We start from the raw sequence: 22,012 nt of genomic DNA, 5'->3' as shown, positions 1-22,012 counted from the left end.
ATAGGCCAATATGTATTTCATATCCATTGAGTTGCATTGTGGCCAATGGGGTGGGCGGAGTAAAACACCAGCAACAATTGCAAATACAGAGTGCCCCTTGATTTCTTTGCATATAATTACTCTATCCACCTTCCTTGACATTTCCTACAATACATTCACCGCGGCGTGTAGAATAGTTTTTTTTTTATAGGCCAATATGTATTTCATATCCTTTGAGTTGCATTGTGGCCAATGGGGTGGGCGGAGTAAAACACCAGCAACAATTGCAAATACAGAGTGCCCCTTGATTTCTTTGCATATAATCATTCTATAGAGTCTCCTGAACATTTCCTACAATACATTCACCGCGGCGTGTAGAATAGTTTTTTTTTTATAGGCCAATATGTATTTCATATCCATTGAGTTGCATTGTGGCCAATGGGGTGGGCGGAGTAAAACACCAGCAACAATTGCAAATACAGAGTGCCCCTTGATTTCTTTGCATATAATTACTCTATCCACCTTCCTTGACATTTCCTACAATACATTCACCGCGGCGTGTAGAATAGTTTTTTTTTTTATAGGCCAATATGTATTTCATATCCATTGAGTTGCATTGTGGCCAATGGGGTGGGCGGAGTAAAACACCAGCAACAATTGCAAATACAGAGTGCCCCTTGATTTCTTTGCATATAATCATTCTATAGAGTCTCCTGAACATTTCCTACAATACATTCACCGCGGCGTATAGAACAGTTTTTTTTCTATAGGGCAATATATATTTCATATCCATTGAGTTACATTGTGGCCAATAGGATCTAGGATGGGTGAAGTAAAATGCCAGCAACAATTGCAAATACATAGTGCCCCTTGATTTCTTTGCATATAATTATTCTATAGAGTCTCCTGAACATTTCCTAGAATACATTTTTACAATATACACTAAGTAAAGTGTCAAAATAGATACATTTAATATTATTAAAATCGCGTTTTACCGCGGACTTCTATTTTGAAGGCAAAATCCGAAAACCGGAAGTCTTATTGTTGCTACGGAATCTCTAATGTTGCCAGCATGACGCTAATAACACTATCACTGCTGCAGAGTCAAGACAACGTTCCGGGCTGGCCAAAAAATATCCGGGTCTTGAGCACCAAAAGCCCTGGTCTGGGAACACCCATGTTAGTCACAGAGATTTTCATAAATAAATTTTTTCTAAATAATTGTAAAAATAAAATATTACACATGAATTTTCTACCAATAAAGAGGTTAACGAGTGAATCGGTAGCTTTGTTTCCGTCCACATGATATACTAGCCAACGTAAATATTTTTGTTGAAGTAAAAATATAGTTATAATTCATTCCGAAGTCACACTTATAAATCTGTATTTGTAAAAAGGTATATTCTATTTTGTGCAAGATTTTAAAGTTAATTTATTTTACTTTATTTGAAATCCAAAATCTATTAATTTATGGCAATGCATTTCCTATCCAGCAAGGGGCGACCTTCTAACATAAGTTCTGTATGTTGCTGTGTTCTCGAAAGCACAAGTCACTTGAAGTGGGAAGTTCTGAAGGTATTGCTTTGTATATACAATTACATTCTTTATAATGAGTTGGAAGTTAAATGTTTAAATAATTCTTATTTGAGAGTATATTCCCCTTCTTTATGAAATAAATCAATTAACCTCTGGTTAAAAACGCATCTAAAGGACTAAAATGTAAATGTGAAATATTTTTGTTCAAAATAAGTGTTTTGTGAATGGAGAAGCACCGTATTTACGTGCTAAGAGGGCTTGTTTGTGTAATTAGTAGGTTCGATGGGTACATTTGTAGGAGAACACCTTTCAAGTATACTACTTTTCATCATTTGACTTCGAAAGTGTTGGTGACACCAAATAAATCTATAACTCCAAGCCCACCATCAGCTCTTTGGTTGGAAATAACATGTTTCTAAACGTTTGTGTTTATTTCTCCAAATAACGTCAAGGAAAGATTTGCTGATATTGTTCTGGATAGTAAAAACGTCTGAAGAACACTGAGTATCACTTAACAGAGTTTGGGGTAACCCATCACAGCTAATATTAGCTTTTGTAGTTTGGTTCGTTTTCTAGATAACTTTTGTTGACCAGAATCTGATGGAACTAATATGAATTGATTTTAGAAAGAGATTCCACTAGTGACCTTACATTTAATCTACTTTCAATGCCAGCGCTGAAACATTAAGAGTCCTGTTTTTCAATAAAAGGCAGCAATGTTGGTGGGGGGACTGGTTGGGATTATAAGAATGGCATACAACATTGTATTTACACATTATGTAAATGTCTTTTACATTTTTGTGAGACCATTTGTAGTGTAAAAAGGCTCTATTACCTAGCACTAACAAGGTAGCTATGCTAATGAGAACAATAGGCATCAAGGATATGAGTGACCATCTTGTGCATATAAACAGCAGCCCAGCATCTATTTTGGGTTACATAAAGACTTGGGGTAAAGGTTGCTGTTGATCGTAGAATTGCTTTGGTGCTAGTGGTTTTTAGTAACTTCCCAAAAACATTTGTTTCTGATTCTGTTTATGGAGCTGTAAGGACTTACAGAACTAGACATCCCACGCCACTGCTCCATCCACTCCAACACACAGAGAGCAAGACGTCATACCTCAGGAGCCGTTTGGAGTATCCGTGGGAGAAGTGTCCTATATTTACTAGGAAGCTGAAGTAGGGCACTGCCATTTTCACCCGTTTACACTAAAAAGTTTATCTTAGATGCACAACTACTGTTTTCAAACATTACAAGCATCTGACATCAATTCTCTAATCAGAACTACTGTGTACAAACATTACAAGCAAAGCACTCCAAGTCACGAACCAAGGTAGGAGAAAACAAAAGAGCTAGCAGACCAAATGGAGAATTATCATCAACTTCTGAAGAATTTACTTCAGAAGTAACGACCTCCATAGATATGATTTACATAACAACCACTAGATGGTGGTAGAAAAACATAAATGCAATAATTGACGTATTCCTTGAGACCTGAAACGCGACATTAGGGCATTTGTACCTACGCTATAAGTTAAGTGGGGATTGTTAAACGTTATATTAAATTGAAGATCAGTTTATTTGCCCATCTTGAAGATACTTCAGTTTGCCGATTGTATTCTTCAGTAAATAGAATATTCTTACAGCTCAAGCAAACAACAACTGTGCGAGCCAATATTAAGTAGGCCTTTTGGTGTGCACTCAACTACAGCAACTATCTATGTAATAACTTTGTTATGATTATTTTGGGTGGCATTGTTGTATTTTATGCTGAGTTTCATATTAGGGGACACACTTCAAATGTTGGAAAAGTTTACTTATTATTTGAAGGTGGGAACAATTTATCTGCTTCTAACATTGAGGGGGGCATGTACCCTCTGTACCGATTTCCCCTTATTTTTTTATCCATAAGCACTGGTTCTATTGGATTGAAAGGATTTTGTTCTATTTCATTGAAATGAATATGAGCAAGCCAATTAATTCAGACTACTGATAACATAATAATGCTTCCCTGAAACGAGGAACAACCAAAAACAACAGAGGTTGCTGTTCATAACAATGAGACAATAATCATATCTTTTGTGCTGTTAAATTACACTGATTAACAGTGTCACAGTGATGACAGAAGTCCTATTTATCTGGTTATGTGGCTTATATATACTTAAGGCACGGGCATGCATGTCTCCCACTGGAACTGCCTCACTTGTCTTTATTGGTTATAATCAACTCTTTTGTCTGCCCCAATACAAGCAGGTGTGTGCCAAACTGAAGGATGAATGTATTATTACTTGTGTAACACAAGCATTCAGCTTGTTAGAGAGGGGGGTGTAGAGCAGGTGATTCTGTGCGAGGAGAGGGGGAGGTTTTTCTGAGTAAAAAATGTATGACCAGACGTTCATGTCCGGGCTGGTGTTATCTGGACAGTTGTTTTTCTGGGGCTTCCTACTCTGGGAGGAGAGGGTGTTGGGTTTCCTCAGATGTAGCGGTGCAAGTTGGGTTGAGCAGGTGTTACCGGTGGTTCATTCTCTGTGAGTTACAAATAAACAAGTGCTAGACTTCTCCTGGTTTGCAGTTTAATTAGTTTTTTACTCTGTATAAGACTCAAGATGGCGTCTGTGCTTAGTGATACACCCGTGACAACCCAGACTTACGAAATAGGTAGCAGAATGGAGGAGCCAAAGAAGCATGTTAATGTTTATAGAACTCAAATACCTCAGTTTAAGCAGCTGGTGGATCAGCATGACATGGGGGATGGAAAAACAGTCGGCGTTGCGTTTGATTACCCAGCTTCTAAAGTGAAGTTGTACATTTTAGCCATGGGAGCTGAATATACCACCGAAACGTAGCGTGGGACTCAACATTGGTCTAATACATTGTATGTCACAAATACATAAATCTCAAGGGTGCTGTCCTCCTTCCAGAGGAGGGTGAGAGTATCCTGTGGCAGGGGTAGTGATCGGTTTTGATCAGTGGAAGTTCCTGAGCTTGCAAATAATAAGGGAATGTATTGAAATGGTCTTATTATACATATGTTTTTAAAAAGTGTGTGTGTGATTTTTTGAACGTGTTTCTCACGGGAGGCACAGGGGTCTGGATTTCTTAGGAAAAGGGAGTCAATGGGGGTCCGGGATCTCAGGATAGGGAGGGGTGATGGGTTGGTCAAGGGGGGATCTGGTTTTTGGAACTCCGGGAAGGAAGGGAGGGGCTGGTCACAGGGTCTGTGTTGAGCATTGATGGTGTGAGTCATAAATAGGTAGTTTTCCTCTTGGTCAAAGCTGAGTTGTACTTTAGTATTTTAATTCCTCTTAGGTTTTAAGATCTTTGTTTTCAAGAAAGCGATCGCCTAAAAAATAATAATGGTTTGGGTACTGAGCGATACATGCGTGCCCAAGATGGAAGTAGCATAAGGTTGCCCAATGATATTAAAATGGTCGTGTTATGTACATGTTTAAAAAGGTAAGTGTGTCTGTGTTGACTAGGAAGTTTGGAGATGGACGCTTTCCTCAGGGTGGGGGGACCTAGGCGCCTGGCCGGTCAATTACTTAGCTGCCCCAAGTAATATGTAATAAGCCCATCCCCCACTGAAACAACTAGGGATGTAGTTTTTTGTCACGGTTGGTCATAATGTTAAAATACGGTGTGCAATGCATGAAAATATGCATGGGCCCAACCTGTTACAAGGGGTGTCATAGTAGGTCGTATGGGCAAAACACCCAGCATGCCATGCGTTGATGTATTTCAAAACCCATCCCCCAATGAAACAACTAGGGATGTAATTTTGGGACACGGTTGCACGTATGAAGAGCACAAATTGGGGATCGGCTAAGCCTGTTAGTTTCTTAAATCACAGGTCCTTAGGTCTATACAGGTATAAATGCCTATTATTTCGAAAATAATTACAAATTAGAAAACACTTTTTGAATGTGAAAAATGTCATATGATTCACTTTGTTTGACTAGGATGACGTTGTTACCAACTTGACAGGCATTAAATATTAAATATGCTAATTTGGTGTCAGCTTAGGTTCTTTATATCCAATTATCAGTTTGATGAACCTTTATGTGATTCAGTCAATATATAGCAACATAAAAACAAACTAAAAACATGGATACACCTTTACATAATAAAATGAGTCATGATAAGGAAAGCTGAAAACAGCCAACACTTGGAATACGTTGTCTCTCCCGTCTTATCAATCAAAATATCCAACTTGATTTCATCAAGCATAGAAATGCTTGAAAAATGTTACATTTTTAATTGAATCAACATACATGATCCATCATGAGTCTTTTTCTATGCATTGATAGCAAATTATATCATATTTATGTCCAATAAAAGGTTAAACAATATTTTAGAGCATTGTTATCCATTTAAAATTTGTGATTTAACACTGAAGTGATACATCGGTTTTGAATTCCTTTTACAGGGCTATGGTTCTGTATTTTTAAAACATAGTTTTCATGAACCATCTGTTAATGAGCTTGTCAAACATTACCTGGAATGGAAAAAGGTCTATATAAGTATATATCAATTTTAAAACTAATCAAAAACATGTTGCACATCTATCTTACAATTGAATCAAGATAAGGAAAGCTGAGAACATTCAACACTTGGAAATCATTGCTTTGTATTCTGGGATGTGTTACTCATACTCACTACCATGTCGCAAAAACAGTGAAGTGTTTACTATGACCCTGTGCTCATGCGATTAAAAAGGGTGTTATAAAGAGAGTAAAGAGAGGGTGTTATAAAGAGAGTAAAAAATAAAACTGGGTAAGCTTCATGGAATTGGTAGGCATACAATTGGGTGTTGTTAGTGTGTTAGCTATCCTGTCAGATATATTCCAGAGGATTTAACATTATAATGCTTCATGTGACGATTGTTTTTAGGCTTTCACTTTCACTGATAGACTCAAAGTTAAGTGTTGGTAAAAACAGCCTTTATCATAATCTGTTTCAGAAAACCTTTACCCGACCTAGGTATGATTAATTTAAATGAGTAAATGACAAAATCTCTAAATCTTGTGATTACCATTGCCCTAAGTAACACCAAACCTGAACCAGATATGATGAGAGGATGTGTGGCCAATGTGTTCTTTGGAGTGTTGCATTGGAAACTTATGGAGGTTAACTTCAAATGTCAGAGGCAATCGCAAACATTTTCTCTGGTTTTAGTCAAACATACCTTATGTTGTTCTATACAAAAAGGATCTGACCTTTTTTTTTTATGTTATTTATAGCGCAGGACTTTGGTGCCATTTTTAAATTGTCATCCATATGGTTCATGTCAAACAGTATTAAACTTTTTTTTAAAGATAATATTTACTGCAGATAGTGTTATTCGTAAACAATTAAACAGCATTTACTTAAGATTATAAAATATTTTGGCCTGATGAGAACTAAATGTACTTATTTAGGTACATTTAGTTATTGACATATTTTCTGTCAATGTTCCATGACTCTTTAATTTCTACTAAACTAACAAATTTCTAAATCAGATCACAGATCTGGATTACAGTGATCCCGACAGAGTTGGGTAGGACATCTTTCAGTTCCTTGGCTCTTTATACAGTGGGGAGAACAAGTATTTGATACACTACCGATTTTGCAGGTTTTCCCACTTACACATGTAGAAGTCTGTAATTTTTATCATAGGTACTCTTCAACTGTGAGTGACAGAATCTAAAACAGATATCTAGAAAATCACATTGTATGATTTTTTATTAATTTGCATTTTATTGCATGCCATACTCATTTGGTAACATTGGAGTAACTATGTCTCTTGTCAAAGCTAAGTAAGTAATTGACAGGCCAGGCGCCTAGGTCACCCACCCTGAGGAAAGCGTCCATCTCTAGACTAGAAAAGTTGAAAAGGAAAGTTTTGAGTGAGGAACAGAAGTGTTCAATTTGCAGTGGTCTCTTAATTTTAACCCTTCTGTTCCTCACTCAAAACCTTTCTTTATGACTTTTTTTGGAAAGGAATGAAAAAGGTGCAGTGGTCTCTTCATTTTTTCAAGAGCTGTATATTTCTTCAAGCACTTTTTTAGGATTTTACCTTTTCCAGCTTATGTTTGTCAATCTCATAAACAGAACCTACAGCTTCAGAGGGAAGGGTAAGCAAACACAGACAACATCCACTAGGCATGTGATGTTGATTGTCAACAGCTTAAAGCCTAGTCACCAGATACATACAGTGGGGAGAACAAATATTTGATACACTGCAGATTTGGGTTAGGGTTAGTTTAGTTTTCCTACTTACAAAGCATGTAGAAGTCTGTAATTTTTATCATAGGTACTCTTCAACTGTGAGTGACAGAATCTAAAACAGATATCTAGAAAATCACATTGTATGATTTTTAAGTACCATCCCAACCGTGAAGCATGGAGGTGGAAACATCATTCTTTGGCGATGCTTTTCTGCAAAGGGGACAGGACGACTGCACCGTATTGATTGGAGGATGGATGGCGCCATGTATCAAGAGATCTTGGCCAACAACCTCCTTCCCTCAGTAAGAGCATTGAAGATGGGTCGTGGCTGGGTTTTCCAGCATGACAACGACCCGACACACACAGCCAGGGCAACTAAGGAGTGGCTCCATAAAAAGTATCTCAAGGTCCTGGAGTGGCCTAGCCAGTCTCCAGACCTGAACCCAATCGAAAATTTTTGGAGGGAGCTGAAAGTCTGTATTGCCCAGTGACAGCCCCAAAACCTGAAGGATCTGGAGAAGGTCTGTATGGAGGAGTGGGCCAAAATCCCTGCTGCAGTGTGTGCAAACCTGGTCAAGAACTACAGGAAACGTATGATCTCTGTAATTGCAAACAAAGGTTTTTGTACCAAATATTAAGTTCTGCTTTTCTGATGTATCAAATACTTATGTCATGCAATAAAATGCAAATTAATTACTTAAAAATCATACAATGGGATTTTCTGGATTTCTGTTTTTAGAGTCCGTCACTCACAGTTGAAGAGTACCTATGATAAAAATTACAGACTTTTACATGCTTTGTAAGAGGGAAAACCTGTATCAAATACTTGTTCTCCCCACTGTATGTTGAACATATCCATGATACTCTTTTAGTTCCCATGGACAGCTGAACATCTTATGCATTGTAACCTTATAAACCCCTCCAGCACCTTACAGATCTTGAAACAAGTCACAGATCTTGAAACCTAAGGAGACTCAACCTAGGAGACTAAACATTTATTTATGACTCCCTTCCCTGAGAAGCCCAACACCCTTGATCAACCCCTCCAAAAAAATCACCTGGGCAACAAATACACATCTATTAAAGACATTTAATAACCATGGGCAAGCTAAATATCTTGGACCACCTCATAAAGCCCACCCCTCTCTGAAAGACATCTGTAGCCTCTGGAAAAGAACCCTTTTAACCCTTGACATGGTGGTAAATATTAATATTCCATAGCCATAGCACAACAAAATGTTTCTAGTTATCTCCCAATAACTACATGTAATGCAGTAAGAGTAGAATAGACTTTAGATTAGGGATGGTGGAGTGGAAGAATCCCTGACTTTCACTCCAATGGTTGCAAGTTCAAATCCAACCACAGGCAACATCTTACTTGTTAATAGGTAGTTATCCTCATCTCAGGACTCAACACGTGGTAAATTGCCTCCCTGTCATTGGTATAGTATCCCACACCTAATGTTATGTCAATATATTCATCTCCTATCAATAAAGTATAGATGTTAACTTTAGAAGCATGGTCATCAAACACAAATCTAAACACATCCCTATTAGACATCATATTAAACTGGGGTTCTGTAAATAAACACTTCTTAGGTGGATCTTCTGATTTTCTATCCTCCATTCTGGCCCAATTTTAAGTCATAACAGGTGTATCACTCAGTAACAAAGCCATTTTTGCTCTTCTTCTTGTGTGCTTCATATTCTTTAACTTTAAAATCACCATTTATACAACATCTCAATACAAGGCTGGGCCATAATACACCTACCCAGGCAGGAACTAGAAGTTAATCAAAAACAAAAATTCCAAACACACGCACATGAGCACTCAGCGTTAATAAAGGACAAACTTTGGGTGTCATGTTTTTAATGAACCCATTCATAAAATAATATTATACATCAAACATAAAGAACAAAGTTCAGGTGGGTGTTCGTGTTTCCGCAGACTGCAGTGAAGTTAGTTTTACATTGGACAGACATTTGGTTCTTCAAATCTCAATAGCTCTTTAACAAGGTATTCATTTAATCCAATATTGGTGTAATTTTGATTACAAAGGTGTAAATGATGTTGCAGAGTCCTGATTTACACATTTTAACTAAGCTTAATTTCTGAGCCACTGTCACGCATGAAGAAGACTAAACAAATGTGTATTTGTGTTTCCCTTCCTTTGCCCTCAACACAGGTGTCCCTTATGTTCCTGATTGCTGTTGTTGGTGTGTCCCACCTGGCAGTCATCAGTTCATCCTCTGACTGCTGAGGTGGACCAATCAATGGACACTCCTCCTGATTGCAACACCTGTTCCTTTTAGCCATTACCCAATCACATCACACATTGATATACATATCCTTTTGCGAGACAGTCACTTATTTTGTTCATACATACACCACATTAGCGCATACTTATCACTTGGTCCTGTTTCATGTATCGCTGTGGTGTTTTGTTTGCTGTTGTCCAGTCAGTTGTTCGCTAGTTGTTTACCGTGTATTTGTAATAAACGTTTTATTTTTGTCAGTAGCTTTGGTTGTCTGTGTCTTTTGTTCTTACTGTTCATTTACACCACTACTTTGCATGAGATTTATGTTGCGGGTCTCTTCACTATCCACCATAGACTTCTAGAGCCACGAGGTTCGTAACAGTCACGGGGAACTAATTACTGTATCCGAGCCGAAACCGAGGTGGAAGCGATTTCAGGACTATTGTTGGGTGCGTTCAAATTTTATAAAAATGCCTTCTAACTTCAAGCATCAGTAACTAGTATAATTTTGTCATTTCAATAGCTTCTACAACAGGTATGCCATGATTTAAAAAAAAGTATATATTCTTGATCGGGGGAGGGTGGAGAATAATTCACACCCTTTATTTTTTCAAACTATTTACTTTAAACATTTGACGAAATTTCGCAATTTCAAAACCTCCTGCATTAAGTATGCCACAACTATACAAATTGTATTTTCTTGATTGAGGGAGGGTCGGGAGCAATGCACACTTATTTTACTTATAAGTTTCAAAATTGGTCAGAACTTTGAAATTTCAATAGATCCTACAATAAGTATGCCATTAATCTAAGAAGTATATATTCTTGATCGGGGGAGGCCAAAGAATAATGCACACACTTCTGTGAGAGAACGCATCACAGATTAAACATCCAGAGAAAAATGTACTCCCAAGAGGATTTGTTGACGTTGCTTCCTTTTACAGAAAAAATATCTGATGGACAGAAGTGTAAGAAGTGTGCAGATACCGGTTAACGTTTGGTGTGATCTGGAAAACAGTATGTTTCAGAGAATTGATGAGCTATTCGGACAGAGTCAACAATGGCACTAAGGAAATGTATTATTGTAGACAGCGTTGAACCTGAAGAACCTCCAATTAAGAGGGCCTATGAAGAGAATGAATGACGAATCAGGAATGTCAAATTATTGTTGTTGAGTCTACATTGTTCCAGAAGAACCCAAAAGCTGCTAACCACACCATTTCATAAAAGTACAATGGCTTCTGTCATATCAGAGAACTGACAGGGCATCTAGCCCCACCATCACAGCGCAATCTCAGAGAAGACCTCTCTCCTATTTAACTATTAAGTCATCGCTTCATAGTATAAATGAAGATGCTCAAAACAGGGACTGGGGTGTAAATCCCTCATGCGTAAACAGTCCGACTAGCAGTCCTCCAAGCTACTTGCCTCTTATGCGGCCCTCCACCCCGCGGCCTGACCTTCCATCCTGTAGTCCAAATCCATGTTTTTGATGGTGGACTCTGCCTGGTTCATGTAAACACCATAAAAGCCTCTATCGTAACACTTTTTAACTGATATAATGGGTTTATCTAGGGTATTTGAGAGAATAACCTAATATTTTCTGTATTTATTGCTGTATATTCAGTTCCTATGGCTAAACTGTACAGCTTCACTTCAGAAGGATGGTTATCAAACACAAACCCAACCACATTCCTGTTAGACATGTCATGTTGGGTGGCATTTGGTTTGTGTACAAGTTGAGGAAGCGCTTTAAGGAGCATCATACATCTCTGGTTCATACTCTCCCACTTTTCTGTCTTCCATTCTGTGTCCTATTTCATAAGTCAGGGCTACCATCATTCAGCATCTAAGCCATTATTGTCCGCACACTACTCAGTCACTAAAACAAAATCTTGAAACCTTGGAGGAATTGAAAAGTCCAGACCAACCCATCTTTGAGCATGAGGATGCCTGCCTCTTATTCATGATTCACACCATCCCTGGTCAACCCCCTTGACCAGCCCCCCCACCCTCCCCTGAGGTAACATCACAAGAACTCCCTCCCTCCCCTGAGGAACACCTATTAAAAATATCCACAAAACACTTATATTACAAACCTAAACATCTTAAACCCCTGGGAAAGACCCTAAATGAACTCCTGAAGACAGCTGTTCTAACCATCGGAAATGAAAGTCCGGTCAAAAAAGAAAAACACAAATAATCCTTTTGATCGATAAATCTCTCTAGATGTGTGATGCCATATACTCAAACTCTCTCCTACACACACCTTTGAAGCATATATAAGGCCACTTTAATTACAAAGGCAACCTTCCGTAGTGGGCACAGATGTATCATTCAGTGCCAAAGCCATTATTGTTCTTTTTTCTTATGCATTCATTATTCACTCACTTTAAAAAACCTACATTTTATACAGGTCCACACAAGACAGATCTTGAAACACTCACCCTAGGAGGCACAAAAAGGCTAATTAAACTAAAATACACACACACACACACACACACACACACGCCCACAACCTCTTTCACACAAGGTTAGACACAAAATACACACTCATTGAAACACTGGGCCCCCCCTTTCATCACACATCCTTGGCCAACCCCCTTCCCCTGAGGAAGCATCAATCTCTGGATTCCCTAGTCCACATACACACCGTTTCAAACATATTCCCAATACGACCACTTTAAAATCAAGGACGACTTCTTGCACTGTGGGACTTGAAAAGACAACTGTCCAAATAATATGAAATTACTGTACGGCCATAAAAACTGTCCTTAAGTGGTTCTTTGATCGCAATCAAAGAACCTTATTGAGGTCACGTATTCTATTATAAAAAGTGTCTCTACACAAACATTTCAAGAGTCAAAATATTCTTACAATGTTTATTTGATGGTGTAATGAGTCTGGGCATCTATTGCTCAGTTGATACAAATATGGTAATTTCTCAGTCATATTCCTCATCCTACTTAACATTGTAGGCCTTGTATATAAGGTCATGTACATTACTTCTCTTAATTGTCAAATCACTATCAGTTCACAAATTTGAATTTTAGATATAAATTCCATTAATTAAAAATCTATGTTGTTTTCTGTTGACCACAGATAACAGACTTAATCCATGTCCTCAGTGTTTTGTGCAGGCTAACATTATCTTCCAAAAAGGACAGATCGGATTGAATCCCAGGCCAGCGTTATGTCAAGGTTTCAGTCTCTTTATTAAAATACATTAATCCCCAGACAACAAGTGTTCAGGACTGGAGTGTTACTACAAATGCCAATGCTTTAGTTATCATAAAACAAAATTAAACAAAAAAGGTCACATCCAAAGTTAATATTAGGCCCAGATCTGGGCTTGGCTCATTGGCAACAATCACATTTCATCCATACTTCGCCCTGTGCTGAAGACAAGTGTTACCTGAAGAGGCTGGTGCCTAGATTTCCCTGTTAACAGACATATTTGACAAAAATAAACATATTATAAGGTTACAAAGTGTTACAACAGCCTTCCAAGCCCCTTCAGTTCTCCACCTGTTTGGGTTTCCTCTGACTCCTGGTCTGTCTGGAGGTGGGGGTTTGAGGGGTGGAGTCAGATGAAAAGTCTGGGTCTGACATGGAGTCTGAGTCCTCCTCAGTGTCTGACTGCTCCTTCTTCCTCTTGGATTGGTTTTCCCCTGACTTCTTCACTGTTCCTTTGCCGGCAGAGTGTGTGGACAGGTGTTTATTAAGAAAGTCTTTCAGACGAAAACACATGCCACACTGAGGGCAGGAATATGGCTTCTAACCTGTGTGAATAGTCTTGTGTGCATTCAGAGCTGAGGGGGTTTTGAAGGAAGCCTTGCAATCTGTGCACTGATATGGTCTGTTTCCTGTGTGCATGTTCATGTGAATGTCAAGAAAGGTCTTGACCCTAAAACACTTGCCACACCCTGGACAGAAAATGTCCCTCTCACTACTGGGACGACTATTTATGTGTTCATTAAACTGACCAGGGAGGCGATACGATTTTCCACATTCCTTGCAAGAAAAAGGCTTTTCTTTAGAATGTGTCGGCATATGAAGTTGTAAGTTATTTTCTGACACAAAACGCTCATCACACTCAGGGCATTTTGAGCCACTGATGTGCTTTTCTCTGTGATACATTAACTTTGCATGAATTGCATATGATGCTTTACAAACAACAGGGTTTGTCTTTATCTTTTATCGTTCCCTTTACAGCATTAGCTGGATGTTTCCCCTCATCTTGCTGATGTGAAACATTTGACATATCACATTACAGACATTTATAAATGTATGAAACTGTATCAGCAGGACTTTTTTTGTTAATGTTTGATGGAGCGGTTGGATGTCTTTTACATGTATCTGGCATCGGTACTGATGGTTCGGATGTGTTTGATTGGGAAACCAGGCCTGAATGGCTACCAGGTTCTCTCTCAAGCATTTGCTTTTTGCTGGACTGGTGTGAAATGGGTTGAGATGGTCCTGCTGTGTCCGAGGTCATAGTTTGTTCATACTCTACTATGGATGAAGGCATTGCTACTTTACAGATGGGTTGTCTAATCCCAATCAATGACAGCATTTCCTCTGAGGTTAAAGGCTGATCCGTTTCTATTGGTGATGGAAGCAGAAGTGTCAAATGTTCATATTTTGGATTCCACTCTTTTCGTCCTTCATGCATATGATAATTAGCCCATATGGGATCTTCATTTTTCTCATCCACTGTTCCCTGTTTTACATTCTGGTTCACAGTGGCGTTTTTACCACTTTGCTGTAGAGTCTTTAACACCTCAGAAGGTGTGATTGGGTAATCATTTTTATCTTGATCACATCTCTCAGTCAGAGTCGGCTGAACAGCATTTTCCTTTGAAGTTGATAAGCCAGGACCAGATCTGGATCGACTCTTGGTAGCCACAATCTGAAAACCTACAGGTTCCTCAACATTACGAACCCCCTTTTCCTGTTTAGCAAAATAGCACGCCCAAATAGGATCCTCAACTTTTATTTCAGATTCAACTTTGACAGCTTTGACACCCACACTGGCATTTGGGAAAGACTCTTTTTTAAACTGGATATTTGTTTTAACTTGACTCATGTCTGATTTAAACTGAGAATAAAATGCCCAAAAAAGATCCTCTTTCATTGCAGTACAATCATACTTATTCTCACTTTTACACTGAGAAAAATCTAATTCAATCTTTTTAATAAACTTTGAATGCTGCTGTTCTTTGGATATACTGTGAAAGGTTGTGAAAGCACTGCATTTTGTCCCTGTAGGTTTTCTCTGAAGGTATCTTGGCTCACATCCTCCATTGGAGAAATCTATTGGTGAGGCTATAGGAAACACAAGAACATCCCTCATCATGGCTGTTGTTGTCTTGTTACTGACTAGAACTGTATCTGGATCTCCAGCTTCTCTATTGAAACCTCCAGGGCTGCTGACAGGGTCAAATCTCCAATAGTCAAGGATCTCCTCAACATCCAGAGACACCCAGACGGTCATCTAGTCTCAGACAAGTCTGAATCTTCCATCTTAAGTGCCTTATATCCTCTCATCAAAAGATGGTGATATATTATGCTGGTCCTCTGATAGCTGCCTTCATGGGAAGAGTCATATTTACATTGGTGTGTCAATAACTGCAAAAAGAGACAGGGTTATTGAGTCATCATTACATTGATTAGATGCAAATCTCATGCTTTTCTCTTTACTTAAACTATCCATAATGTCAGTAGCCTGAGAACAGATTTTGTAGGAGAACTTTGGCTACATTTCATGTTTTAATCCTTAAAATGTAAATCATATCCAAATACAGCCTTTGCCCCAGCCTTCATAAAAAAAAAGTAAAAGTTGATAAAGCAGGTAAAACCTCCAAGTGGGGTATTTGCTGATAGCTAAATGGATTACCTCCATTTCTAAAGGGCCCATTTTGCAGTGAACAACATTGGCCATGATTTAGTGTTGACTATTTGGCAATGTTTCTTTGTAAATAGTTTAATGACAAATTCACTTTTGACTTTTTTCATGGCCATGCTTTGAAAGAAGATCTTGCCAGTAGCATTGTTTGGACTAGAGCATATAATAGCATAATGTTGAAAGTGTAAAATAAAATCAGCACATTTAAAAAAAAAAACATTTCAAATATAAGAAAAGTTCTCAAATAAGTATTCACCCCTACCATTAAGCGGAGGTTAACCAAACATTGACAACAGGAAAATTATCCATAAAACATAAGCAATGTTACAAGAGAACAGCTTAAAAACAAGAAATAGAAGGTTAAGAAATGATCAATTCTAAGACCAGATCTCAATCCTATCGAAATGCTATGGGGAGACTTGAACTGGGCTGAGAATGCAAGAAAGCCCTCTAACATGACACAGTTGCAGTACTTAAAAAAAAAAGGCCATTTAATTAATTACTTAATTGAAAGATGTTGTAATAGCACTAGGAACAACTCTAGTTATGTGCCACAATGTGTTGCTTTAGCTTTTAGAGCAGCACATTGTCAGTGGAAGACTGCATCATGATTCAAGTTTTAAGTTTAAAGGTTTATTTGTCAAATGGACTGAACAAAACTGCGTCATCCCGCACAATGAAATTATTGTGACAAGGCACTCAAAAACTACGTAATGAGAATAAGAAGAAAAATATATAAGAAAAAATAAAGCAATAATAAACATAAAGCTGTACACTAGCAGCAGGTTAAAAAGAGTACTGTAAACTAGCAGCAATTTGAGTAGTAGTAATGACCATTGTAGATATACAGCTCTGAAAAAATTAAGATACCACTCCTAATCTTTCTTAAATCAGCATCTCTTCATGTATGGCAGCCATTCTATTCCAGTGACTGTTAAATTCCAACACAGGCACACCTCATTTCACTTAATGGGTGATTACCTGAACCAAATCTAATTTAACGAGGAAAAGTATAAAAACCACGGCTGTGGTAATCACTATCCCCTTGCAATAGGACCAGCTGGATGGCAAAAACAGTGCAAGTAGTACCTCAAAGTTAATTTGAATAAATAAAATAACTATTCAGCATGACAAAAGAGTTGAAAAGAAAAGCTTTGAGTGAGGAAAAGAAGGATTCAATTCTGGCTTTACTGGCAGAGGGATACAGTGAGCTTCAGGTTGCTTCCAACCTGAACATTTCAAAGACGGCGGACAACAAAGCAAGAGACTGGCAGAGGGCGAAAACGACTGTCCATTGACCAAAATGACCGTCAACTCATTCGAATGTCACTCAACAACCGTAGGATGACATCAAGTGACCTACAAAAAGAATAGCAAACAGCAAGGATGGTTCGAAACAGGCTCCTAGGGGCAGGGCTGAAGTCGTGCAAAGCGAGAAAAAAGCCCTTCATCAATGAGAAGCAAAGAAGAGCCAGGCGGAAGTTTGCAAAAGACCATAAGGATTGGACCGTAGAGGAATGGAGTAAGGTCATCTTATCTGACAAGTCAAATTTTCGGCTTTGCCCAACACCTGGTTGTCTAATGGTTAGATGGAGACCTGGAGAGGCCTACAGGCCACAGTGTCTTGCATCCACTGTGAAATTTGGTGGGGGATCTGTGATGATCTGGGGATGTTTCAGCAAGGCTGGAATCAGGCAGATTTCTCTTTGTGAAGGATGCATGAATCAAGCCAAGTACAAGGTTATCCTGGAAGAACACCTGCTTCCTTCTGCTCTGACAATGTTCCCCAACTTGCATGGAGCCCCAGACCGAGGGAGACTGACAGTACTTTTGCGTTTCTTCCATTTGCGAATAATCGCACCAACTGTTGTCACCTTCTCACCAAGCTGCTTGGCAATTGTCTTTTAGCCCATTCCAGCCTTCTGTAGGTCTACAATCTTGTCCCTGACATCCTTGGACAGCTCTTTGGTCTTGGCCATGGTGGAGAGTTTGGAATCTGATTATTGATTGCTTCTGTGGACATGTGTCTTTTGTACACTCCTCTTAAAGGGAGTGTGCTCCTAATCTCAGCTTGTTACCTGTATAAAAGACACCTGGGAGCCAAAACTCTCTGATTGAGAGGGGATCAATTACTTATTTCACTCATTAAAATGCAAATCAATTTATAAAAATTTGTAAATGTGTTTTTATGGATTTTTTTGTTGTTATTCTGTGTCTCAATGTTCAAATTAACCTACCATTAAAATTATAGACTGGTCATTTCTTTGTCAGCGGGAAAACGTAGAAAAACAGAAGGGGATGAAATAATTATTTCCCTCACTGTGGATGTGCATTTACTATAAACTATTGTTGACAAAGGTATTTTGGCTACATTCATTTTTGTGACTTTTGTTGGTGTTGGATGGATGAAGACAGAGTGGAATTTATTTCTTTATTCAGATCTAACAAAAATGATATCCGTGTCTAACACAAACTATGAGATAGGTATACTTTTAGCCAAACTTGACCAAAAATAACCTAATTTTGATAGATTTTACACCCATTGTTACTCTAAAAATACTTGATGAAAAGATGTTTTGGGGAGTATGCCCAGACACCCCAAAACGAGGCTTAGCTCCCTCATCCATTATTTTCAAGTGACGTCCCTGGTGAATTACAAGGTTATTATAAACAATTGACACATCAAACAGGCCTATCCTTTGCTAATAAGGAACATAAAATGCACTCAGAAGCGCATGCACCCACAGGTCAGTACCGGTAAGAAATGAAATCTATTTTAATCCTGATCATCAGATAAGTGACTTTAAAAAATCTCTTGCCAGTCACCAAAGTGTTCATGATTACTTGTTTTATTTAACTGGTGGAGCGCAGATCTCAATATATTTTCTTTAGATTAGATTCAACTTTATTGTCATTGAACTTGTCATGGAAGTACAAGTATAGTACAACAAAATGCAGTCAACAAGAAGCGCGAATAGAAGAGGGCAGAAAATGTACTTGTATTAAGTATAATGCATGTTACAGATATATACAGATGTGCAATGTATAGATGCGAAATGAAGGCAAATGCAGTACAAATGGCAATGGTGAGTGTTAAATGCTAATTCAAAGTACAGCATATTTCCCAATGACACTACAGTTGTCTTAACAGACCTGTCATTAGCTAGGATTTTGGTTTTACTAGAGAAACAACGTAGGAAGTCTAATTAATGAATCAATATTAATGGCATGCATTTAACATGTTACACTATTTCACCTATACACCCCAGAAAAGTAGTTATATGAACTACACAAGTACCGAAGTGCGTAAAAAAAGTCGTACCACCGTTTTATCGAACATTGTCAATGATGTTCTTTGGAAAATAGTAAGATTATGTCTACGAAATACTGATGAATGACGTCGAGATAAACAAACAGATATAGCATTTCAAGGACTGAAAATGTTTCCTCCTTAATGCTGCGGAGCCTGTGTGAGGATGTATTTTGCATTGTGACAGTGATAGTACTTATGGATTATACGCATGTAAACAACCTGTTACACATCTAGACCAAAATGTGAGGTTTAAAAAAAATCTTGATAATAAAAAAAAGTCCCAACCCGCTTCTTTAAATGATTTACTTTCAGACTTGACAACAGTAGCCAACGAAGGCTAGATTTGTAACTAGCATGGGCTAAAAATGACTGAAGTTCATAATGGTTGTTGAAGGAACACTGAATAATTGATTACAGCTTATTTTCATCCAGTATTAACAGTATTTCACGTTGGGGAATCATCTAACAAAGATGATAAAACAATGAAATAGCAGAGTTGAATAGTCTAAAGAGGGAGATTTACTACTGAAATACAATTACATAACTTATTTTCAAAATGATGAAATAGTTTCACTAATACTAATTTTTCTGTGACCTATGATTTCAACGAAGACGTGAGTCTATTCCGGACAGCTCGAATTCAGCTCAGCTGTGTAATCACGTGCTCGTGTCAGCCAGGGTAGTTACAACCAACATCCATGTGCTTCCTTCAAACTTCGAAAGTTGCGCCTGTGTCTTTTACACGTACAACGAGAATACAACGACCCAACAGTTATGTTTTGCCTAGTTGACTAAGGTTAGGCAACAATCCTGGAGAAAGTGAATTATGCACATGTACAGCACTTTCTATGCATTTCAAAGTATTCAACAACTTATAAAATAGAAAATATTTCCCCAAGTACAATAACAAACCTGATAGCTTTGGTTGGACCTTGTCTGCAATTGACGAACATGTGTATCTTCTCAGCTCTTGCTAGGGACGTGTGGAGTTCTTGTACTTCTACTCTGGTTTTTCGGCTCCAACAAGAATGCAAGAAGTGTATCCTAATCAGAAACCCTTACATCCAAAATTTATCGGAACCAAACCTGCTACCTGGTAGGTTAAGTGAATAGGAAAGTGAATAAAGACGGAGCACATCCACCGATCAGATTCTGTACAGTTTTTGAGCCGAAAACCGCCCCCTGCAAGAATCCCCTCCCGGTGAACGCGCACACAGTTCATTGTCCTTTGCAGCGACTTGCTAGATTGTGAAGATATTTGCCCTTCACTTCGTTGTCAATTTAGCCTTAGTAGAAGAAAACATTATTTAGGCTATTTGTGTCCTTAAAGACAACAGTAAAAATGTGTACGTTTTCTGCTTTTTATTATAGAAAATAATCGCTGTTTGTTCTAATAAGGTATATCCGCAGACCGCAAGTTGGGGGCGTTACTTAATATGGGGGTTCCTGAATACTAAGTTACGCCGACTGATGTTCGCCATTGGTCAGTTTGGGGACATCCTGGTGTGACACACGGTTCGACGCTAGGTGCTTTTTATGGGTACGACGTCATTACGTGGAGTGTACTACTGGAGGAAGACGAGTTAATTAACGATACAACTTAATCTCAAAGTCGATGTGATTTCATTCAATATCTTTTGTCAAGATATAACATTAGGTCCAATACCATTTAATTGTATTTTGTTTGAGGATTAAAATTGTTTGATAACATACAACTGAAATATATTAATTTGAAGACTGAAGTGTCTCTAAAAATAGGTTAAAATGTTTTGGTTACAGTCAAGAATGAGACACTGGTGGTTTAGAGAGCTGCTAAGTGCAGATATAATACAGACATATGCATACATACACATGCACAGTAATACTCCCTATGCCTGCCATGGTCAGTTTTTCTTTGAATAGCCATTGCATGGTTATATATGATGCAGTAGAGGGCCATCATCAAGAGGTTGAAGATTGAGAATGCTGCTTATTGCAGTTACGATATAGTTGATCTAAGCTCTACATGTTGCAAAGTGAAACAGGCATCCTTTATTTGTAAGTTTATACAGGATTACCATTTATGCATTTTCCATAGATTCAACATATTACACAAATGTGAACATGCTGTGTATGTGAACACATTGTGTGGTGGACCTGTGAACAACAACTTCAGTGTCTGCTAAACTGTTCTGAAGGTTCTTTGCTGAGACCTGTGAGACCAGTTTTCATACAAATCATTGTAATTGTTTCTCCTTTTTTTGACTTGCACTGTTCAATTTAACAGCATTGTTCTAGAAAGTTGAAACTGGTAACTGGAAGTGTTGAATTTTCTATAGCGTTTTGCAGAAAGGTGCCAAGTTTCAATTTACATAATGTAGAGGTCAGGTCAGCATCTGTTTACAGAACTTTCTGGGGGTGCCTGGAACAAACACATTTTTAATTCTAGATTAGTTATGTGGTTATGGACTTAACATTGTTGGCAGGAATATTAGTGTTACTTGTCTTGGAATTGATTATCTGAGGTCTAATTTAACCATTTTCCTATAAGTTGATTCAATGGCATAAATTACAAATAGAACAGGTCCAAAAAAAGCACAACAGACATTAAACATTTAATCACCTGGTCAAAACATTACATTCCAACATTGACAAAAATATACTGTTTCTTTATGTATGTTGTATTTAGATTTGCCCAGATACTGTATGCTTGACTGCCAAAAATTGTCCTCCTCCTTATACTACAACTCAAAGTTCTGTCACCCTTCAAAATCATTTTAGTAGCTCCTGTTGACCAGTAGTGTGTGTCACAAAAAGTATTTCACTATAG

At 38.1% G+C, this 22,012-nt stretch overlaps 1 protein-coding gene across 2 annotated transcripts; it reads right to left on the bottom strand.

The window, feature by feature from the left end:
- Window positions 1-13,442: 13,442 nt before the first annotated feature.
- Window positions 13,443-20,541, bottom strand: LOC109615894. 2 transcript variants are annotated; one of them, XM_020047836.2, is made up of 2 exons: window positions 20,116-20,541; window positions 13,443-15,613 (listed from the first exon to the last, which is right to left on the bottom strand). In XM_020047836.2, the coding sequence occupies exon 2, from the start codon at window positions 15,477-15,479 to the stop codon at window positions 14,253-14,255; it is 1,227 nt and encodes a 408-aa protein (XP_019903395.2). In that variant the 5' UTR covers window positions 15,480-15,613; window positions 20,116-20,541; the 3' UTR covers window positions 13,443-14,252. The 2 variants fall into 2 exon arrangements, 1 of the variants encoding a protein (XP_019903395.2); XR_002196908.2 differs by lacking the exon at window positions 13,443-15,613 and adding an exon at window positions 19,833-19,938.
- Between the last annotated feature and the right edge of the window lie 1,471 nt (window positions 20,542-22,012).

This window comes from Esox lucius, chromosome 7 (assembly GCF_011004845.1).
Source record: "Esox lucius isolate fEsoLuc1 chromosome 7, fEsoLuc1.pri, whole genome shotgun sequence".
NCBI classification, from domain to species: domain Eukaryota; kingdom Metazoa; phylum Chordata; class Actinopteri; order Esociformes; family Esocidae; genus Esox; species Esox lucius.
The sequence above is the reverse complement of the archived record's forward strand: the minus strand, read 5'-3'. Positions and strand labels throughout refer to the sequence as shown.

Excerpts from the sequence above, each read along its gene's own strand:
- LOC109615894 (XM_020047836.2), bottom strand. The coding sequence starts at position 15,479 with ATGACCGTCTGGGTGTCTCTGGATGTTGAGGAGATCCTTGACTATTGG.